The 20,426-nt window shown below is 41.4% G+C and overlaps 1 protein-coding gene across 1 annotated transcript; it reads right to left on the reverse strand.

The window, feature by feature from the left end:
- Positions 1-9,519: 9,519 nt before the first annotated feature.
- LOC114240204 (uncharacterized) lies at positions 9,520-19,671 on the reverse strand. The gene is made up of 10 exons (XM_028170675.2): positions 19,377-19,671; positions 18,335-18,456; positions 17,091-17,266; positions 16,526-16,669; positions 15,626-15,741; positions 13,913-14,057; positions 12,308-12,500; positions 11,406-11,572; positions 10,318-10,493; positions 9,520-9,754 (listed from the first exon to the last, which is right to left on the reverse strand). The coding sequence occupies exons 1-10, from the start codon at positions 19,669-19,671 to the stop codon at positions 9,630-9,632; spliced, it is 1,659 nt and encodes a 552-aa protein (XP_028026476.2). The 3' UTR covers positions 9,520-9,629.
- Positions 19,672-20,426: the final 755 nt, after the last annotated feature.

A 20,426-nucleotide genomic window follows, 5' to 3' on the forward strand; every position in this document is an offset into this window, starting at 1 on the left:
TACGCCGCCTCTTAAAACACTTTAGAGACGCTTTTAACGGAATAAAAATGCTTTTGCGACACTTTTCATAGTCAGCCAAGGAGTGACTTTTGAATGATTTACATTAGACGACTTCTGTGTACCGGGTATTTTAACTCGAATTCAAACTATAGGCAAACTCGTCAATGAAGATGCGGATTCAGAAGCTTAAGCAATAATTATTGTTAGGTAAACGTGATTTTTTTTATTTAGACAGGCTTTCACGAAATTTTTTAACTACTCTATTATAAATTTTATTTTAGGGCCCACATAGAAGACTTCGGCTATCGACTATCATAGGGTAAGTAGACGCTGGCAAGCTACTGGAATTGTTTCATCACCAACCGACGGCCTCAATAGAATCAACCACTTTTGTTATACCTCAAGTATTAAAAGCAGAGCATCTAAGGCCACTTTTGCACAAGACGATTGCCGAGTTTGTTTCGTAAAATAATCATGCATTACGTTTTGAAGGGTTGGGACAGTTGTAAATGCAATCTTAATCTCTCAATTATAATTTGCGTAATTACTGGTGGTAGGACCTCCAGTAATTACGCAAGGGTAGGGCAGCCGTTTTAACTATACGAGACCTTAGAACTTAATCTCAAGGTAAGTGGCGGCATTTACGTTTTAGATGTATATGGGCTTCGGTAACCATTTAACAGGTAAGCTCGTCCACCCAACTAAGCAATAAAAAAATAATGAAAAATCAATGGCACTGGTATAAAGGTTTCAGTGTGGCGAGTTTCATTATAGTTACACCGTGGGCTTGATTGTGCATCATATTAAAATGTCTCAAGCGTCAAGTGTTCATTATTAGAAGCATGTGAGATCAGCAGTTAAGTATTACTAACACGTGCGTTGATTGCATGACGCAAAACAAAACAGAAAAAAATGAAAAATAAATAATAGTTTAAAAAAACTAATAAAATACGCTTTTATAGAAAATCCAACTAGAAAATAATAAAATATTTATAACTTCTAATACCATGCACCCCACGCTTTTTTCTAAAATAATTTATTCTTACACTATTTTTATTTTTTTATTTTTTTATTTAATATATTTTGTACACACAGCTGTTAGAAAAGAAACGTCAATAAGGATACAGAGTACAAGGGCACTACTTATTTTAGGTTGAAATCTCTTCCAGTAGGCCCGCAGAAGGAAAGGAGAATTAGGAACACAAATTTAGTGCATACAGTAAACATTACATATAATAATATATACATATTACAAGATACAAAACAATATATATACATACAAATACACACACACACACACACATACATATATATAACATACACACATATACTTACTTTATATTATAATACATTATACAAATTTTATATATATATGTCGGCGCAAATATGACTATTTACCTACTGATCATCAATTAATTACTCTGTGATAAGAAATTGATGTTAAACAGTTCCTTTTATTGTAATTTCAATACTTTAAAACGTGTTTGAAAAACGTGTAAACCCGCTCACGTGTTTGAAAAACGTGTAAACACGCTCACGTGTTTAAAACGTGTCAACACGCTCACGGGTACGAAGCCCCATAAATACGGCCGTGCTGTCTAGCACTTTTTGATTCGTGTCCGAGCCGTTGTACTGTACGGATATCTCTGTAACGTTGTTATACTTCTCGTGCAATATACGAAGTTTTCGTGAAGTTCTCGTGAAGTTTTGTTTCGGAAACCCAAACATGAGTCATTCGTCAACAAATTAATGACCGTGACGTCGCAAGGCTGACGTCACACTTTTTACAAACATTACGGACGTCCCTACTCCGTCATCAGAAGTGGGATCACACGCCGCCTCCGCTCAGCAACAACCTGGTGACCAGATAACCGTATCGGCGGAAAAAGACTACCCTCCAGGATCAGCCGATGAGCCTGTACCGTCTAATTCACAAACCAGCATGGTCGAGCGACGGAATCAACAATCAACTGATCAATGAATACAAAAGATAAGTTTTTATTTTTGATTACTAAAATTTTACCACAAAATTCATCTGAAGACCATGATATCCTTACACAACGAACAACACCTTACATATTCTTATCCCACCTTCAATAAATCTACGAGAACCTCCGAGAAATCTACGAGAACCTCCGAGAAATCTACGAGAACCTCCGAGAAATCTACAAAAACCTCCGAGAACCCTACAATAAAATCGCATTAATAGTCTCAAACTTACATGGTTACAAGTAACGCAAGTATAACAGATGCGCTACTCAGAGAAACTTTTTATTCCTGCAGATCAATGGGGATCAAAGAACACCTACGAGAATCAACGAGGCTGGTGCAGAGCGCGCACCGCCTAAGTGGATCACATGCCGCCTCCGCTGAGCAACAACCTGGAGACCATAAAACCGTATCAGCGGAAGAAAGCGACCCACTAGCATCAGCCAATGAACCTCTACCAGATACTTTACAAACCAGGATGGTCGAGCAGCAAAATCAACAATCGGCATAAGGATAAGTTTTTATTTTTGATTAATAAAATTACGCCACCACATGAGTACCACAGTGTACGCCACCACATGAGTACCACAGTGTACGCCACCACATGAGTACCACAGTGTACGCCACCACATGAGTACCACAGTGTACGCCACCACATGAGTACCACAGTGTACGCCACCACATGAGTACCACAGTGTACGCCACCACATGAGTACCACAGTGTACGCCACCACATGAGTACCACAGTGTACGCCCACTACATAAGTACCACAGTGTACGCCCACTACATAAGTACCACAGTGTACGCCCACTACATAAGTACCACAGTGTACGCTCACTACATAAGTACCACAGTGTACGCCCACTACATAAGTACCACAGTGTACGCCCACTACATAAGTACCACAGTGTACGCCCACTACATAAGTACCACAGTGTACGCCCACTACATAAGTACCATGGTGTACGCCCACTACATAAGTACCACGGTGTACGTCCACTACATAAGTACCACAGTGTACGTCCACTACATAAGTACCACAGTGTACGCCCACTACATAAGTACCACAGTGTACGTCCACTACATAGTACCACAGTGTACGTCCACTACATAAGTACCACAGTGTACGTCCACTACATAGTACCACAGTGTACGTTCACTACATAAGTACCTCAGTGTACGTCACAATATAAAACTACACAAAATAAGTTACTTTCAAAGTAACATAAAAAGGTACACAGATACCAATCTCAGAAACAGACATTCCATTGTTTCAGATGGACTCCAAGAACTCTCTGGTGATACACCATACATGGGCGGCTGGTGCAGAGCGCGCACCGCCTGTCAGTATGGCCGTGTCGGCGCAAATATGACTATTTACCTACTGATCATCAATTAATTACTCTGTGATAAGAAATTGATGTTAAACAGTTCCTTTTATTGTAATTTCAATACTTTAAAACGTGTTTGAAAAACGTGTAAACCCGCTCACGTGTTTGAAAAACGTGTAAACACGCTCACGTGTTTAAAACGTGTCAACACGCTCACGGGTACGAAGCCCCATAAATACGGCCGTGCTGTCTAGCACTTTTTGCCATTCCGATAGAGGCACCCGTCACGTGCGGACGTGCTCATCGTCCACTCGATCGCCCGGTCTTTGTTCGCCCGGCTTTTGTTAGCCCGGCCATTGTTCGCGCGGCCTGTGTTCGTGATACATCTGCCGACCAAGTGTGTTTCCTGGAAGCTTTTATTTGTTTTGTTTTAGTTATTTTTGTGTTCGTGGAACATTTGCCGACAAAGTGTTTTCCTGCAAGTATTTATTTGTTTTGCTTCTTTTTGTAATTTCTGTTTTGTTGTGCTTTTTCTTTGTCCTGTAGTAATCGCGCCGCATTGCCACCTGTGTTCAATAGAACCGCTCAGGTCCGAGAAGTTGGGGCCTCGCCGCAAGGCGAGTGTTTTCAAGACCCGGGGCCGCCCCACCTGGGTACTCAGCGATCATGGACGCTGTATTCGTGGAATTCCTCCGACTTCGTCACCCACAGCTCGCCTCAGAGTTTCTGGCTTTCAAGGCCAATCACACTGCGAGCTCTCTCGAAGACTCCGCCGTGCTCGCTGCTCCTGCGTCGCCTGTACCTGCGTGCAAAGCGTCTACATCGAGCACCGCAGCCTCCGTCGTGCCTGCCGTTCCCGCGTCGCCTATACTGGCGAGTAAAACTACTGCGTCGTCCGCCGTGGCCACCGTTCCAGCAGCGCGATCATCCGCGGCCTCCGTCGCGCCCTCCAAAACTCCTGCTTGTAGGTCACCTGCGCCCGCCTCCTCGTCCTCCGACTCTGACTCGGAGATGGAGGTCGACCTCGCCCCCGCCTCATCGACGGATGGATTCACCGTGGTACAAAAGGGTAAGAAGCGTGCCGCGGAGTCTCGAGCTCTCGCGGCCGCTAAAATTAGCAAAGCCGCGAACGCGTCGCGCCCCCGCCCTCAGACTCCCGTTGCGCCTCCAGCCCGTGCCACTCCGTCGCCGCGACCGGTGGCGCAATCTAAAACTCAGACCCCTCCCCCGGTTATCCTTCAAGAGAAGGCAGCTTGGGACCGAGTTTCCCTGGCCCTTAAGGCCAAAAATATTAATTTTGCCAGCGCCCGTAATCTCGCCAACGGGATTCAAATAAAAGTAACGACACCCGACGACCATAGGGCCCTCTCAAGTTACCTCCGAAAGGAGCGTATAAGTTTCCACACTTATACGCTCCAGGAGGAGCGCGAACTCCGCGTTGTCATACGTGGAATCCCGAAGGAGCTAGATGCCGATCTCGTCAAGGCAGATCTGATAGAACAAGGCCTACCAGTAAATTCCGTGCACCGCATGCACACCGGCCGCGGTAGGGAGCCATACAATATGGTTTTAGTCGCCCTCCAGCCTACCCCCGAGGGTAAACAAATTTTTAACATTCGGACTGTCTGTAGGCTCTCCGGTATTGCCGTCGATGTCCCCCATAAAAAAGGCACTCCTAGTCAGTGCCATAACTGCCAACTGTACGGGCACTCTTCCCGTAACTGTCACGCGCGCCCCCGATGTGTTAAGTGTTTGGGCGATCACGCCACGGCCCTCTGCGCTCGCGACCAAAAAACCGCGACGGAACCGCCTAGCTGTGTCCTGTGCCGAACACAAGGTCACCCCGCGAACTACCGTGGATGCCCCCGAGCTCCAAAAATAAATCGCCGCGTCGCCCGTCAAAACCGCCTCCGAGCTTCCGGCCCAGACATCAAAGCCACGGTACCCTCTGTGCCGAAGGCTAAGCCTGCTTTCGTGCCGGCGTCGGTGCCCAGCGTCTCGGCTTGGGCTAAACCGTTGCCGTACACGAACACGGCTACAACTCTCTCCCCCGCGACTCGTCCCACCCCCGCGATACGTCCCTCCCCCGCGACCTGCCCTCCGACCGCGTCCGAAAATCTCGCTCTAGCGATCGACTTTTTCCAGTCGATCAACTTTGAGCGTGTTAACGCTTTGGGTGACGCCATTCGCGCCGCCTCCACTGCACAACATTTCATCGCCGTTGTGCAAGAATACGCTGACGTATACGCGTCGCACTCAATCCGTGGACCCTGTTCATGTAGAATTTGTAGACAGTGAGGTAGAACGCAGAGCCTCCTTGCCACCCTCGGATGCGTTACCACCCGTCACCCCGATGGAAGTTAAAGACTTGATCAAAGACCTACGTCCTCGCAAGGCTCCCGGTTCCGACGGTATATCTAACCGCGTTATTAAACTTCTACCCGTCCAACTCATCGTGATGTTGGCATCTATTTTCAATGCCGCTATGGCGAACTGTATCTTTCCCGCGGTGTGGAAAGAAGCGGACGTTATCGGCATACATAAACCCGGTAAACCAAAAAATCATCCGACGAGCTACCGCCCGATTAGCCTCCTCATGTCTCTAGGCAAACTGTATGAGCGTCTGCTCTACAAGCGCCTCAGAGATTTCGTCTCATCCAAGGGCATTCTCATCGATGAACAATTCGGATTCCGTACAAATCACTCATGCGTTCAACAGGTGCACCGCCTCACGGAGCACATTCTTGTGGGGCTTAATCGACCAAAACCGTTATACACGGGAGCTCTCTTCTTCGACGTCGCAAAAGCGTTCGACAAAGTCTGGCACAATGGTTTGATTTTCAAACTATTCAACATGGGCGTGCCGGATAGTCTCGTGCTCATCATACGGGACTTCTTGTCGAACCGCTCTTTTCGATATCGAGTCGAGGGAACCCGCTCCTCCCCACGACCTCTCACAGCTGGAGTCCCGCAAGGCTCTGTCCTCTCACCCCTCCTATTTAGCTTATTCGTCAACGATATTCCCCGGTCGCCGCCGACCCATTTAGCTTTATTCGCCGACGACACGACTGTTTACTATTCTAGTAGAAATAAGTCCCTAATCGCGAAGAAGCTTCAGAGCGCAGCCCTAGCCCTAGGACAGTGGTTCCGAAAATGGCGCATAGACATCAACCCAGCGAAAAGTACTGCGGTGCTATTTCAGAGGGGAAGCTCCACACGGATTTCCTCCCGGATTAGGAGGAGGAATCTCACACCCCCGATTACTCTCTTTAGACAACCCATACCCTGGGCCAGGAAGGTCAAGTACCTGGGCGTTACCCTGGATGCATCGATGACATTCCGCCCGCATATAAAATCAGTCCGTGACCGTGCCGCGTTTATTCTCGGTAGACTCTACCCCATGATCTGTAAGCGGAGTAAAATGTCCCTTCGGAACAAGGTGACACTTTACAAAACTTGCATAAGGCCCGTCATGACTTACGCGAGTGTGGTGTTCGCTCACGCGGCCCGCACACACATAGACACCCTCCAATCCCTACAATCCCGCTTTTGCAGGTTAGCTGTCGGCGCTCCGTGGTTCGTGAGGAACGTTGACCTACACGACGACCTGGGCCTCGAATCAATTCGGAAATACATGAAGTCAGCGTCGGAACGATACTTCGATAAGGCTATGCGTCATGATAATCGCCTTATCGTTGCCGCCGCTGACTACTCTCCGAATCCTGATCATGCAGGAGCCAGTCACCGTCGACGCCCTAGACACGTCCTTACGGATCCATCAGATCCAATAACCTTTGCATTAGATGCCTTCAGCTCTAATACTAGGGGCAGGCTTAGGGACCCCGGTAACCGTACTCGTCGAACTCGACAAAGAGGTCGACGTGCAACCTAACCCATGCATCAGCCCGCTGAGTTTCTCGCCGGATCTTCTCAGCGGGTCGCGATTCCGATCCGGTAGTAGATTCATTCGCGAAACAATTGCTCTTGAGTTGTTAGGTCTCCTTCGGAGGCGCTCGGGCAGTTGTTAGCAAATCCCAACCCTCTTGGCTGAGCCTTTGCTCGCCCACCTGTCCTGGTGAAACTGGAAAGGCCTTCGGGCCACCAGTAAACTTTCAATCATAAAAAAAAAAAAAAAAAAAAAAAAAAAAAGCACTTTTTGATTCGTGTCCGAGCCGTTGTACTGTACGGATATCTCTGTAACGTTGTTATACTTCTCGTGCAATATACGAAGTTTTCGTGAAGTTCTCGTGAAGTTTTGTTTCGGAAACCCAAACATGAGTCATTCGTCAACAAATTAATGACCGTGACGTCGCAAGGCTGACGTCACACTTTTTACAAACATTACGGACGTCCCTACTCCGTCATATATTATACAAATTTATTAAAATTTATTTTCTATTTTTTAGTTCGATTTTCTATAAAAGTGTATTTTGTTAGTTTTTTTAAACTATGATTTATTTTTCATATTTTAGTTGAATAAATTTGATGTAAATGGAAAAATTTGATTCGAGCCCTACACCCCAGCAGAGGGTAATAGGAAGGAATGATGATGATGATGATGATTTTAGTTGAATTTCAATTTTTCAACATTTTTTTTCACCTTTTTTTTAAATATTGAATTTTCATCGGTCCTTAATAAGTATACCAAATTTCGAGTTAAACCGACGTTTTGAAAGGGGTCAAAATCATGTTCAAAGATTCCGTTACAAACATACATGTGTACACATAAGTCAGAAGCTAATAAAAGCGTATTAAAAAAATATCCAATGGTGAATCCATTATTGTCTTACGTCATTAAACTTTTGCTCCTCGATACGATTTCAATAATGTCAAAAGTTTCCTTCGGTGCACTTAAATTAAATTCCAAAACACAAAGCAGAAAACTCATAACGGAATGTCGTCAATCCGAGGCCCAACCGAGTCGTTCTTACAAAGTTTAGCACAAAAGCTGAATTAAACATATCCCCCGAATTACAAGGCACGACAATCTTAAGATAACGTGTATCGCGATGACTAATTTAGCCTTCAACGGGGACAAACAGTTTTGTATTTTTAAATTTGTTCCATAGAAACAAAGGGCCCCTCCAAGGGAGAGTTTCACTTTAGTCAAATGAGGTCAGAAACTCCCACTACAACTGGAGTGACGTTATTTTTGTCGAGGCAATCGTCTTCATAAATTAAATAAATTGCCCGAGAAATTGCGAATACAATTTTTAATCAAATTCTTCGGTATGAATTCGCACAGTATTCAATTTAATCCACGCGTTGACTGATGAATGGTCTCATAGAAATTACCGATATTTAAAAGAAACCTAAAAGCTATTCAGAAAATGAAAAAAATATATTTTCATACTAGATAGTAAGTACAATATACTGATAAATGACGCGAGTGTTCAGGTCTGTCATATACTCGTAAATTCAATTCGACTTCCAAGAAAACATCCCCTATTAACCCCTTACTAAAACACGACACTCATATACCAGAATATGATTAACCAAAAAAAATTGTCCAATACCCGTTTTAATTTTATTTACAACAAGCAGCCCGCTCCGCTCGGTTCTTTAACAAAATTTCAACGATATTTGAGGTTGTTTTATTTTTTAAATAAAAGGACACTTATTGCGGCATAACTATAATAGTTAGTCATATGCTGTCGCGACATTCTTTGTAAATAATAATGTGTTCTACAAAGTCGTAGTGGATTACTTTATTCTATCTCTATGAATAGTATTCGCAGGGCATGCGACGTCAAGACTATTTTAAGTAATTTTTTTACACCTTGGGTTACATTATTAGAGTTTTAGTAAGGATCCCAAATTTTTTTCAAAAAATATTGTAGCTTCCAAACAGTGAAAGATTTTTTCAAATCGGTTCAGTAGTTTCGGAGCCTATTCAATACAAACAAACAAACAAATCTTTCTTCTTTATATTAGTATAGATATTCACTAAGCCTATTAGGCTTTTCACACACGCGGTAGGATTGATCTTTTAGATTAATTATTTCTTATTCGCAGGCTAAATCTTAAAGGTCTATGTTTTTCTCTTTTTATTGAAGTGTTTCTTGTAGAAGTGAAAACTTAAAAAATATACCTAATGGAAATTGCTATAGAGGCAAAGGGTACTTTTAGTTAAATTAAAACAATATGATAAAGTCATACTACGTCTAATATTTTTGGATTAACAATTTTATTTCTGACAACACTTCCCGCGACATTCTCATTTCAAAAAAGAAAATAGTTACTTCTGAACATACTTATTGTACTACCAAACTTATTCTAGACAACTGTCAAAGAATCAGGACGTCTGTTCATTTAATCTTAAAATACTTCTTCCTCTTTTTTTTCTTTTTTCGTTTAGGTTCTGGTTCGGGCTCTGGAGGGGTCGGTGGCAATTTCTTCTCGGGCCATATACGTTTTATGTAATCCGCTACATCTGTTATAAATGTAAAATTAATGTTCATCATACCTACATATCGTCGTTGTCAAACCCAAATCTGCTATGTGCATTTTTTGAGAGCACAGCCGTATCTACCGTATAAAAAAAACTGTTATATGTCTATAGCTTTAATATTTATATATAGCTTTCATTTAATATAGTTCTTAAAAATTTACTTTCACATAAAATTTTATACGAAAATGTTTTTACTCGTTAATTCAAAATAGAGTTTTTGCGCATAACAGATTTTGGTTTGACAACGACGATAATAATATGACTATTCATATAATTATAATGTTCTTTCTATGTATTTATTATCTAATGAAAGGCTAATTATGATCAGCTTTCTTCTTCAATTGTTTAGACAACATTACGTGAGTGCCATCACTCCCTTTGAGACATGAGGTCGAAGTCTCAAATGTATTATATAGCGGCTATTCCACTCATCAAACTGGAACGAAACCTTTGGGTACATTAGAATAACTCAAATAGCTGTGACGTAATGATGTCCAATTTAATCAATAAAAAAATGCGTTTAACTCAATATTTTAAAATCGTACTCTGTAAATTTATTGTTTTCCCTCCGGTTTCCAATCGTGGTCCCGGAAAAGCATTCCCGATTTCGTCCAAAAGTCCCTCGTCCATGACGAAGCCAGCTTGCCTCATAGCTCTGTTTAATTCACGCGGCATCATGTGAGGCGCCTCTCGCGTTTTCAACTCCCGTAAAAAGTACAAACTGAAGATTCAATAGAAATTAATGAAACTATGCAACGGTGACCTAAGCTGAAAAGAATAATTCTTTTTTTTTATTGCTTAGATGGGTAGACGAGCTCACAGCTCACCTGGTGTTAAGTGGTTATTGGAGCCCATAGACATCTACAATGTAAATGCGCCACCTATCTTGAGATATACGTTTTTTTTATTTATTGCTTAGATGGGTGGACGAGCTCTCAGCCCACCTGGTGTTAAGTGGTTACTAGAGCCCATAGACATCTACAACGTAAATGCACCATCCACCTTGAGATATACGTTTTAAGGTCTCAAGTATAGTTAGAACGGCTGCCCCACCCTTCAAACCGAAACGCATTACTGCTTCACGGCAGAAATACGCAGGGCGGTGGTACCTACCCGCGCGGACTCACAACAGGTCCTACCACCAGTAATTACGCAAATTATGGACTCGCAGAAGTCGAGCATCGCCTTCCAGGACGCGTCGCTGCCGAGCATCGTAGCCACGACGCGCGGCAGCGAGAGGTCCTCTCCTATGACCGCGACGAGGGCGGCGCGTTGCTCGTCGAATCCAGAGCAACGCGCCAATGTGTGTTCCGCTGTGTCTTCCTCGTTGCGGTCCGAGAGCTTATGTACCCAAGTACTCTTTTTTTTATTTTTTATTGCTTAGATGGGTGGACGACCTCACAGCCCACCTGATGTTAAGTGGTTACTGGAGCCCATAGACATGTACAACGTAAATGCGCTACCCACCTTGAGATATGAGTTCTAAAGTCTCAGTATAGTTACGTCTGCCCCGCACTTCAAACCGAAACGCATTACTGCTTCACGGTAGAAATACGATTTTTACGATAATTTGGCAATATTTTGCCAACACGACATAAGTATAGATCACGAATATCATCTGAAGAGTTCTAACCCAATATCCAATTGGATCTTTTTAGATGCTCTGCTTGTTAAAAAGTCTATTCGTTTAAGAACAATGGCCCGCAAGTCGGGCTTTGACAACGTGTAGTTCCGTATCACATGGCCGTAGGTCACTGACGTATCGGTTCTATGATCCAATTGTAAGACTTCTTTTCGTTCCTGAATGAAAAATCGAAGCAAATTATATTCCTAGTAAAAAACCTGGCAGTTTTATAAATTGGCTGTCACCTACACTATAGGAAAAAAAAACCCCGATAAATGCAGACTTTAAATCATGGGCTCTTATTTTGCACAATAAACATTTTAAAAACACTACACATTTGTTAGACGTATGATTTTCAGCCTGATTTTAACGGGTGAACGAACTCACGACCCCCCTGGTGTTAAATAGCTAGCCACTCAGTTTTGTTTTGGATATTTTAGAACAATCTCGAAAAAGACGTACTGGTGATTTCTGACTGGTCATTTAATAAAAAAGTATAACTTTCGAATCATGTTTTATTAAATCCATCATTTGTCACAGCAATATGTGGTATATGTAAAACGAGAGGTGGTAGTGATACTGGTGGTAGGACGTCTGGTGAGTTCGCACGTGTAGGTACCACCACCCTACCTATTTCGGCCGTGAGGCAGTAATGCATTCCCATTTAGGGTTTGAAGGGAGGGGCAGCCGTTATACTCTAAATAACTTACAACTTAAAACTCATGTCTCGAGGTGTGTGGCGGCATTTGCGTTGTAGATGTCTATGGGCTCCGGTAACCGTTTAACACCAGGCGGACAGCGAGCTCGTTCACTCATATCAGCAATTAAAAAAAATACAAAAAATCCTTTTTAACCAAGAAAAAATACAGTTCCCTCGGCAACAACATTGGCGATCTTGATACTACACTCACGTCAACAAACTCCTTCGTGACACCGACACCATCCAGTAACAATACTTTAATTCCAACCGTTTTAAGTCTTAATTTACTGAGGAGCAGGAAAGCGTCTGCAGGAGTCACGGGATTGTGTGACAGGTTCAGGGTGTGCAGTTTTTTAGCTAGCCTGAGTCTGATGGCAATAGCTTTTATCGCTCGCGGAATCAACCTACAAATTGAATTGACGTACTGCATACTTTAAGTAAACTAATTATAATTCTAGTATGGGCATCAGTATACGGCCGATGTAGTGTGAGATGTAAAACAACAAAACTATACGTAAGTGTACAGATGATTTGGCAAAGGTTGGGGGAGCATGGGCCCTTTAAAGCTATTGGCATGGTTCCTCCTCCTTCAAGTCCTAATACCGGTCATTTCTATTCAACTGATACTTGATCCTAATGTCTCAAAATGGGCATTAAATGATCTACGAACTCTAATTACCCATGAAGTAGACTTAGAAATTAGGACTAAAAGTGGGTGACGGAATTCACGCCGTGACGTCAATTGGCTCCCATAATCACTTAATACCAGTGTGCTTAGTGCGAGTTTCTTAACGTTCTCGTTAGCGTAACGTTTGCCGCTAGGGGCGTTGTTCTAACTCCATACAAATTTGAGTTAACTTTTACGCTATCGAGAACGTTAAAAAATCGCACTAAGCACACAGATGTAGCCCAGAGCTTGTTCATCCACAAATGCAACAAAAAATCCTGTAAAATAAAGTGTAATTTATGCCCATTGAACTAAAACTCAATTCGTTGTTCATTAAAAACAAGCTTCTTAATGATTTAAGCATCCAATACTATCTTTTATGGTTCTTTAACTAGCTGTAAGACGCTCTTAATAATGTGACCAGAATAAGCGTTAAGTGCCTTGTTGAGGAATAATGAGGAAACAACTCGATCCTTGTTGGGGGCCACACGCGATATTTGATACCTTAAGCATGGTCAAGCTAATTTAGGCTAAGTACCTAGTAATCGTCTTGTTAATTAATCAGTTCCATTTAGACCTCAAAAACATAAAAAAAAAATACTCAAGATAAATATTCATGACACTGAAATGAAAATTTATAAGTTTGCCAAAACCACTTGTACAGGATACGGCCTCCACATTACCACTGTTCCACTGGGTTCAATGCGTGAAATAATTAAAAAGGTTTAAAGTTTGACCTTCATTGGCCCATCTTGTTTTTTAACAAACTATTGAATTTAATTGGTATTTTACAACGATGTTCGAATAGAAACGAAATAAGACATCGGCTTGATAATTTGTCAATTATTTAAGTCTTCTTCTTCTTTCTCCCCACCTTATCCCACTAGATGAGGTCGGCACAGCGAAGTTTTCTTTTCCATTCTCCTCCGTCATCTCAACACTCACTCTTCTCTCTCTCATATCATCATTCACACGCTCCATCCGTGTCTTCTTCGGTTGACCTCTTCCCCCTCTACCTTACACTACCATTTCCATAAGTCATGCACGGGTATTTTGCTTTTCAGCACAACCTTTATTCACGTTGTCGAATCCATAAATAAACCGTGAGCTTACGATACCTAGTGATTGCAATACAATTAAGATACGTACTTATTGTTACTAAGATCCAAAGTCGTCAATGTGGGCACAGTTAGTAGGTACGAAATAGGTCTACCCATACACAATCCGTTCCATGCCAGATTTAATTCCTTGAGCACCCTGCTTCGACACAGCTCTATTATAAAAGCAGTTGATCCTAAAACATCACACAGCAAAACGTGTCTACATTAATTAGAATATTCAATTTTTAAATCGAATTTCAATATTTATATTGATTTTGCAGACGGTATCGTAAAAGAAATCGTCTCTACATTGAACATTAATGCAACAAATATTGCTCCTATTGGGAAACAATTGCTAGAGATTAAACATATACTTAATATGTAATAAAAAAATTTTGCCAACGTAGGTTAGTATTAAGATCAGATTAAGACGACTTTGGAATCCAGCATCAATGTCCCTATCCACTGCGCGGAGGACAGAAGTGAATGGAGGAACATAGCCCTAACAAAAGTGCTCAGTAAAGGTCACGACCCTCAAAAGTGAGGAATACGACGCACGGAGGAGGAGGTTCGTAGACTCACAGCCTACCTGGTGTAGCCTAGCCGCCATTTAAATCCATGGACTAATGGCGAATAAAAATATAAAGTCGAAAACAAGAAAAAATCCTTTTAAAGGACAGCCATATAATTATTATGCTTTCAATATTCTTTCGAGTATGCTATTAAAAGATTATCAAGAGCCATAGATCCCACAAAGTAAATGTCGGTATCCATCTTGAAACCCGAGATTTAAGCCTTAAATGCATCTGTTTCGCAAAATGACATCCCGCGTAAGTGTAGGTACATATAACAGAGAAGATAATCCTAATATAGGAATTATATATTTAATGCTTACATATTGAATTATATATGCTGAAACGTTTCATTTGATGAAGAAAAACTCTGCGTACCTAATCTTATACCTTTAAACGAGCAATTCTTGTATATATAATCGGAATCTCGGAAACGGCTCCAGCGATTTTCATAAAATTTAGTATACAGGGGATTTCGGGGGCGATAAATCGATCTAGCTACGATTTATTTTCAGAAAATGTTGTTTTATTCGTGTTTTCAATAATCAACTTTATCGATAATCAACTTTATGACTCTTCCCGATATCTATTGGAGAGTAATAATACTATTTTTCTTAATTGAGGGCAATTAACTGCTCTAGAGACACAACAAGATGGCGTTATCAAAAAAAAACCGAGCTAAGCTCGGTCATCGTCTACTTCAAACTATGAAAGAAAAAGAAAAAAAAACTCGATACGTAATTTAACCTCAAAAAAAAAGAGACCAAATTTTTCAATTACTCTAAAGTAAACGTCCCAGCAATGAAAAAAGGCAGGAAGCACGTTGAAAATGAAACGCGAGGGAGTCGGAGCCGTGTCCTGTTTAATATTTATGACAGACTGTATCAGGCCCACGCGACCAGAATGATACAGCCAACTAAAAGTTTCGTCAGACGAACCCACCGCCCCGCCGCATCGCGATTCGACTATTCCATTGCTGAGTTATCTCATTACTGATAAATGTAACTTATTTCGCTAATAACGTTGCGTTTTTAAATTATTACTTTTTAATTTTCTCTTTATCCAGTCCCATAAGGAACTTCGTTCCAAAAATTAGTGGGCTTCGCCTTCTACACAAGCCTCAATAATCATCATTTAAATACATTAACTCAAATTTCAACGCCAAACTAAATTACAAGCTCTGTACTAACCTCTGAACAATTGATTCCAAGACAAATCCAAACACTTTATAGTGTTGTTCCTTTCTAAAGCAGCTGCCAATTCTTCGGCCGATTCTTCTCCCAAATCGTTGTGACTAAGATTCAATCTAAGATAAAAAAAAACATGTAATCCCAAAAAAATTATCATGATAGCCTATAAGTTAAGATTTCGGTGTTGTAGGCAAAGCAATATCAAATATAATTTAACCAGTAGTTTCCAGAAGAAAGAACTAATATTTGAGCCGTCACTATCCATCATATTTCTGACCCGATCAAAGACAGGCCATTATTCCATAGAAATTGAAAATTCAAGATCATATAATAAAAATTAAGTAGTTTTTTTTTTAATTTAACGAAAGCTTAATGGTGAAGCGGGAGAGATGAATTTCGAATTGTGAACTGCGCCTAAGTGTTCTAAGTGTTAAATAGAGTCTTGGAACGAAGTTCCTTATGGGACGATGCGGAGGGGTACCCTTACCGGGAAAACACGTCCGTGACGTAAGATTTTTATTAGTAATGCACATACTGTACGACTTAACTTTGTAATAAAGTACAAAAAATAACATATTTTTTTATCATTCATTGACCAAGATCTCAGAGCGTTCGTTTGCGCAATACACTAACTCTTATGCAAAAAACCGTGAATGAAGTGTACCACAATAAGTTCGCAAGTTAAGGAATGACCGTGGGTTGTTGCGAAACCTCTAGTTTTATTTTCTTTATACCTCGAATAGAACTTAAAATTAATACCTTTATAATAAGAAACTTCGTTCCTATCCGGTATCCCACGACACCACACATTTTTATTTTGTACATCGGTGAAAGTTTTATTTATCTCGAGCATCAGCGCGTAACAATTGAATCTAATATACGATAACTCAACTAGCTTACCTTTTAATGACCGCGCCGTTTGCTATCTGATCGGCCAAATATTTAAAACCCGTCTCGCCAAACTCATTCTTTGACAAATCCAGCTCCTTCATAGTCCGCGCTGATAACCTTACGACTAGTCTCCGTATGCCTTCGGTGCCTATCCTAATTATTATAGAAAAATTCAACGTCAAACCAAAATCATGTTGACGCAAAGTCTAATACAAAATTTTATTATTAGATAACGCAAAAAATTCAGGTCAGATCCTGATCAAATTATAATCCAATGAGAGGTACCAACTTTCAAACGAAAATGAACCATCCAAATCGGTTCACCTATAAAAAATACTGAGTTAACACACACAAATATGAAGTCGTCGTGGCCTAAAGGATAAGACGTCCGGTGCATTCGTGTTGAGCCATCGACCGGTGTTCGAACCCCAGGCGGGTACCAAATACGTACGTATTGACAGCTTATTCCTTTTTTTTTAAATCGCCTAATATATTTCAGTTGATAAACAATGTGACAATGTTTCAAATTACGAATGGTGATGTTAATAACTTAATAGAGATAAGCCAATGTTACCTGCATCCCGTCAATACCAATTCCTTAAGATTAAAATTGTCGCCAAGCAGCTCGCCCAAATGGTAACAAGCGTCTTCCGACAATTGATTGTATGACAAGTCGAGGCGTTTCACGTACTTGTTGTTTGTCAATGATAAACACATTGCTCTTACACCTACTGGATTAACACCGTAGTACTGAAAGCGGGTACAGTGCCATGAAATCTGACTGAATTATTATTTTTTATTGGGCGAGCCCACGGCCCAGCTGGTGTTGTGCTGTCACTGGAGCCGATAGACATCAACCATGTCAATGCCGGCACCCATCTTGACCAGTTCTAAGTCTCCGTTTTCATAGTATAACGTCTGCCCTACCCTTCGAAACCTTAGAAATCGAAGCGTATTACTGATTCAGAAATAGGCAAGGTGGTGGTACCCACACATGCAGACTTCTTCTTCTTCTTTTTCTCCACCTTATCCCACTAGGTGGGGTCGGCACAGCTAATTTTTCTCTTCCATTCTCTTCTGTCAGCCGTCATCTCAACACTCACTCCTCTCTCTCTCTCATATCGTCATTCACACACTTCATCCATGTCTTCTTCGGTCGACCTCTTCCCCCTCTACCTTGCACTACCATTTCCATACATCTCCTAGTCACATGCATCTTCTCTCTATGCATCACATGTCCATACCACGCTAACCGTCCGCTCCTTAATTTGTTGTTTACCGGGGCCACCTTCACACTTCCTCTGATATACTCATTCTTTATCTTATCCATTCTTGTCACTCCACACATCCATCTCAACATTCGCATCTCTGCCGCATACACTCCTCTTTCATGCTTAACTTTCGTCGCCCAACTCTCAGATCCATACAGCACGACAGGTCGAATGATCGTTTTGTAAGTTTTTCCTTTGAGTTGAAGGGGCATTCTACGATCGCATGCTGTTGCAGAGACCTGTCGCCATTTCATCCACACATGCAGACTTACAAGACGCAAAAAAAATTCATGTTTTCTCTTAAAGCATCTCGTGTAACAGTTAATAAATATATACGGGCACTCTTAAAGCACATAACATCTCTGAATTGATACAACTACAACTTATGACCAGTATTTCGTACCAGTGTGCTTAGGGCGAGTTTTTTAACTTCTCGACCGCGTAAAAGTTAACTCAAATTTGTATGGAGTTGGAAAGGCTTCCCTTCGTTTGCCGCTAGGGGGCGCTGTTCCAACTGCACTAAGCACACACATAAATAAAAACATACCTGTAAATTAATTACATCTTCAACGAGAGCTTTGTGGAAACCTCGCACTGGGATCAAGCCCATTTTCTCACACAAGTCCAAATAAAGATCTTGCCCGTTCAAATTAAAAAGTATTTGAGGTTCTAGAAATGTCAAATCTTAATTTTAAAGATGTCGAGAATCAAACAAATTGTAATTTATAATTTACAAAACGAATACCGAACATTAAATGCTATCGCCATAAAGCAGATTAAGCGTGGCCGCACAAAATGTGTAATTTCTAGAAGCATATCATTTTTTACTGGTGGTAGAACCTCTTGTGAGTCCGCGCGGGTAGGTACCACCGCCCTGCCTATTTCTGCCGTGAAGCAGGAATGCGTTTCGATTTGAAGGGTGGGGCAGCCGTTGTAACTATACTTGAGACCTTAGAACTTATATCTCAAGGTGGGTGGCGCATTTACGTTGTAGATGTCTGTGGGCTCCAGTAACCACTTAACACCAGGTGGGCTGTGAGCTCGTCCAACCACCTAAGCAATAAAAAGCTGATGCTGGCCGGACGAGCAAGCAGTGTAAAAAAACTGTGATCTGGTGGATTAAACTCGTATCGATTTATGGGCTTATTCAAATACTGACAACACATGGTATGTTTAGAAATAAAAACTAAAAAAATAAGTACCTCACACATGATTTTCACAAGGAAAGAATAACCATAACTCGAAAAGTTTATAACCTTGCGTGATAAGAGGTGGTAAGACGTATTGTAAACCTACACGGATAAGCGCCATTGTTTCGTCCATCTTTCGCCGAGAAGCAAACAAAAAAATGTCATGCGTTCCGATTTCGAAGGTGGGAAAGCCCTTTTAAATACAATTGACTCGGATCTCATGCCTCAAGATGCATAGCAAGCACACGACACAAGGTAAGCTCATCCATTCATTTAGAGTTTTAATACATAAGATTGAAGTCTGAATTCTTTTGTAATGATTGAGTACCCTAGAATACTTCGTGACAAAAAACTTGGTTATGAGTTCCTCTGTCCACTTGCCCCTTAAAATTTAAATACCTGGGTCTAATAACGACGTTTCTATCCCAGGATCTTTGATGCGAGGGTATGAACTGTATGGATGTCTGAACACTTCACTGTCCGACAAACCGATATATTTCGCACAGATCTCTCCACTTCCCGGATCGTAAAGTCCTTGTTTGTAAAGAACCATCTTTGGACTGTCCGGTGGAGTACCAAGGTATAAAGATGACCATTCTTCTATCGGAGGCTCTTCCGATGAAGACGATTTAGGGTTTTCGTAAATGGATTCAATTTGCGGAGCCTCGGAATAGTTCGAAGAACTTGATGACATTTTTTTTTCTGTTTTCCGATTTCCAAACAAATGACAGTCTTTTGACTTTGCAAAAAATGGTGACTTCGTCGATTCATTCATGAAAATTTTCGGCCAGTAAATGTGGTTTTGGTAAGTTTGTATTTACTAAACATACCAAAAAGGCTACTTACTAATATTATTTCATTCACCAGCACATCCTTTAACAACAATACCTAAAAAATATATGAACGAAATTCATTACAAAGATCTTCAAGGGTCATAAAGCGTTTTGATTGCACGCAGACAAAGAGATCCCGAGCCCTGATATGAACGAATGCGAAACACGTTACACAAACAATCGTTACACGGCAAACGGTTCCAAATCGAGATGAAAAGTCACTAAAAAGGAAATGATATCAAACAGACGCAGCGGCAAAAACGTCATGTGGCGTGCAATATCGGTCCGAACAAACATTTACCGAGCCGAGTGTACAAATGCCGGGATGAGTTTCCACAGGGCCCGAGTTTAAACAGGCTGCCGTGTTTGTGATATACTTAGAGGCATCGTTGGACACGTCATTTATAGCGTCTGTCTAAACGCAGAATCCTAACCTCCGAGCCACAAGGGCTGCGTGGAAACGATAATGTTGAACAAGGGTCTTTTTATTGTAAATATTTAAAAATAATCTTGTAACAGCATGTGAGATTAAATTCAAAGATAAAGGCTGAGTTTTTTTTCCTCTATTACAGCTTTTGGCGGACTGGTAAGTGAGCTCAATCTGAGAGAATTTAAT

Source organism: Bombyx mandarina, chromosome 22 (genome assembly GCF_030267445.1).
Source record: "Bombyx mandarina strain Sakado chromosome 22, ASM3026744v2".
Lineage (NCBI taxonomy): Eukaryota > Metazoa > Arthropoda > Insecta > Lepidoptera > Bombycidae > Bombyx > Bombyx mandarina.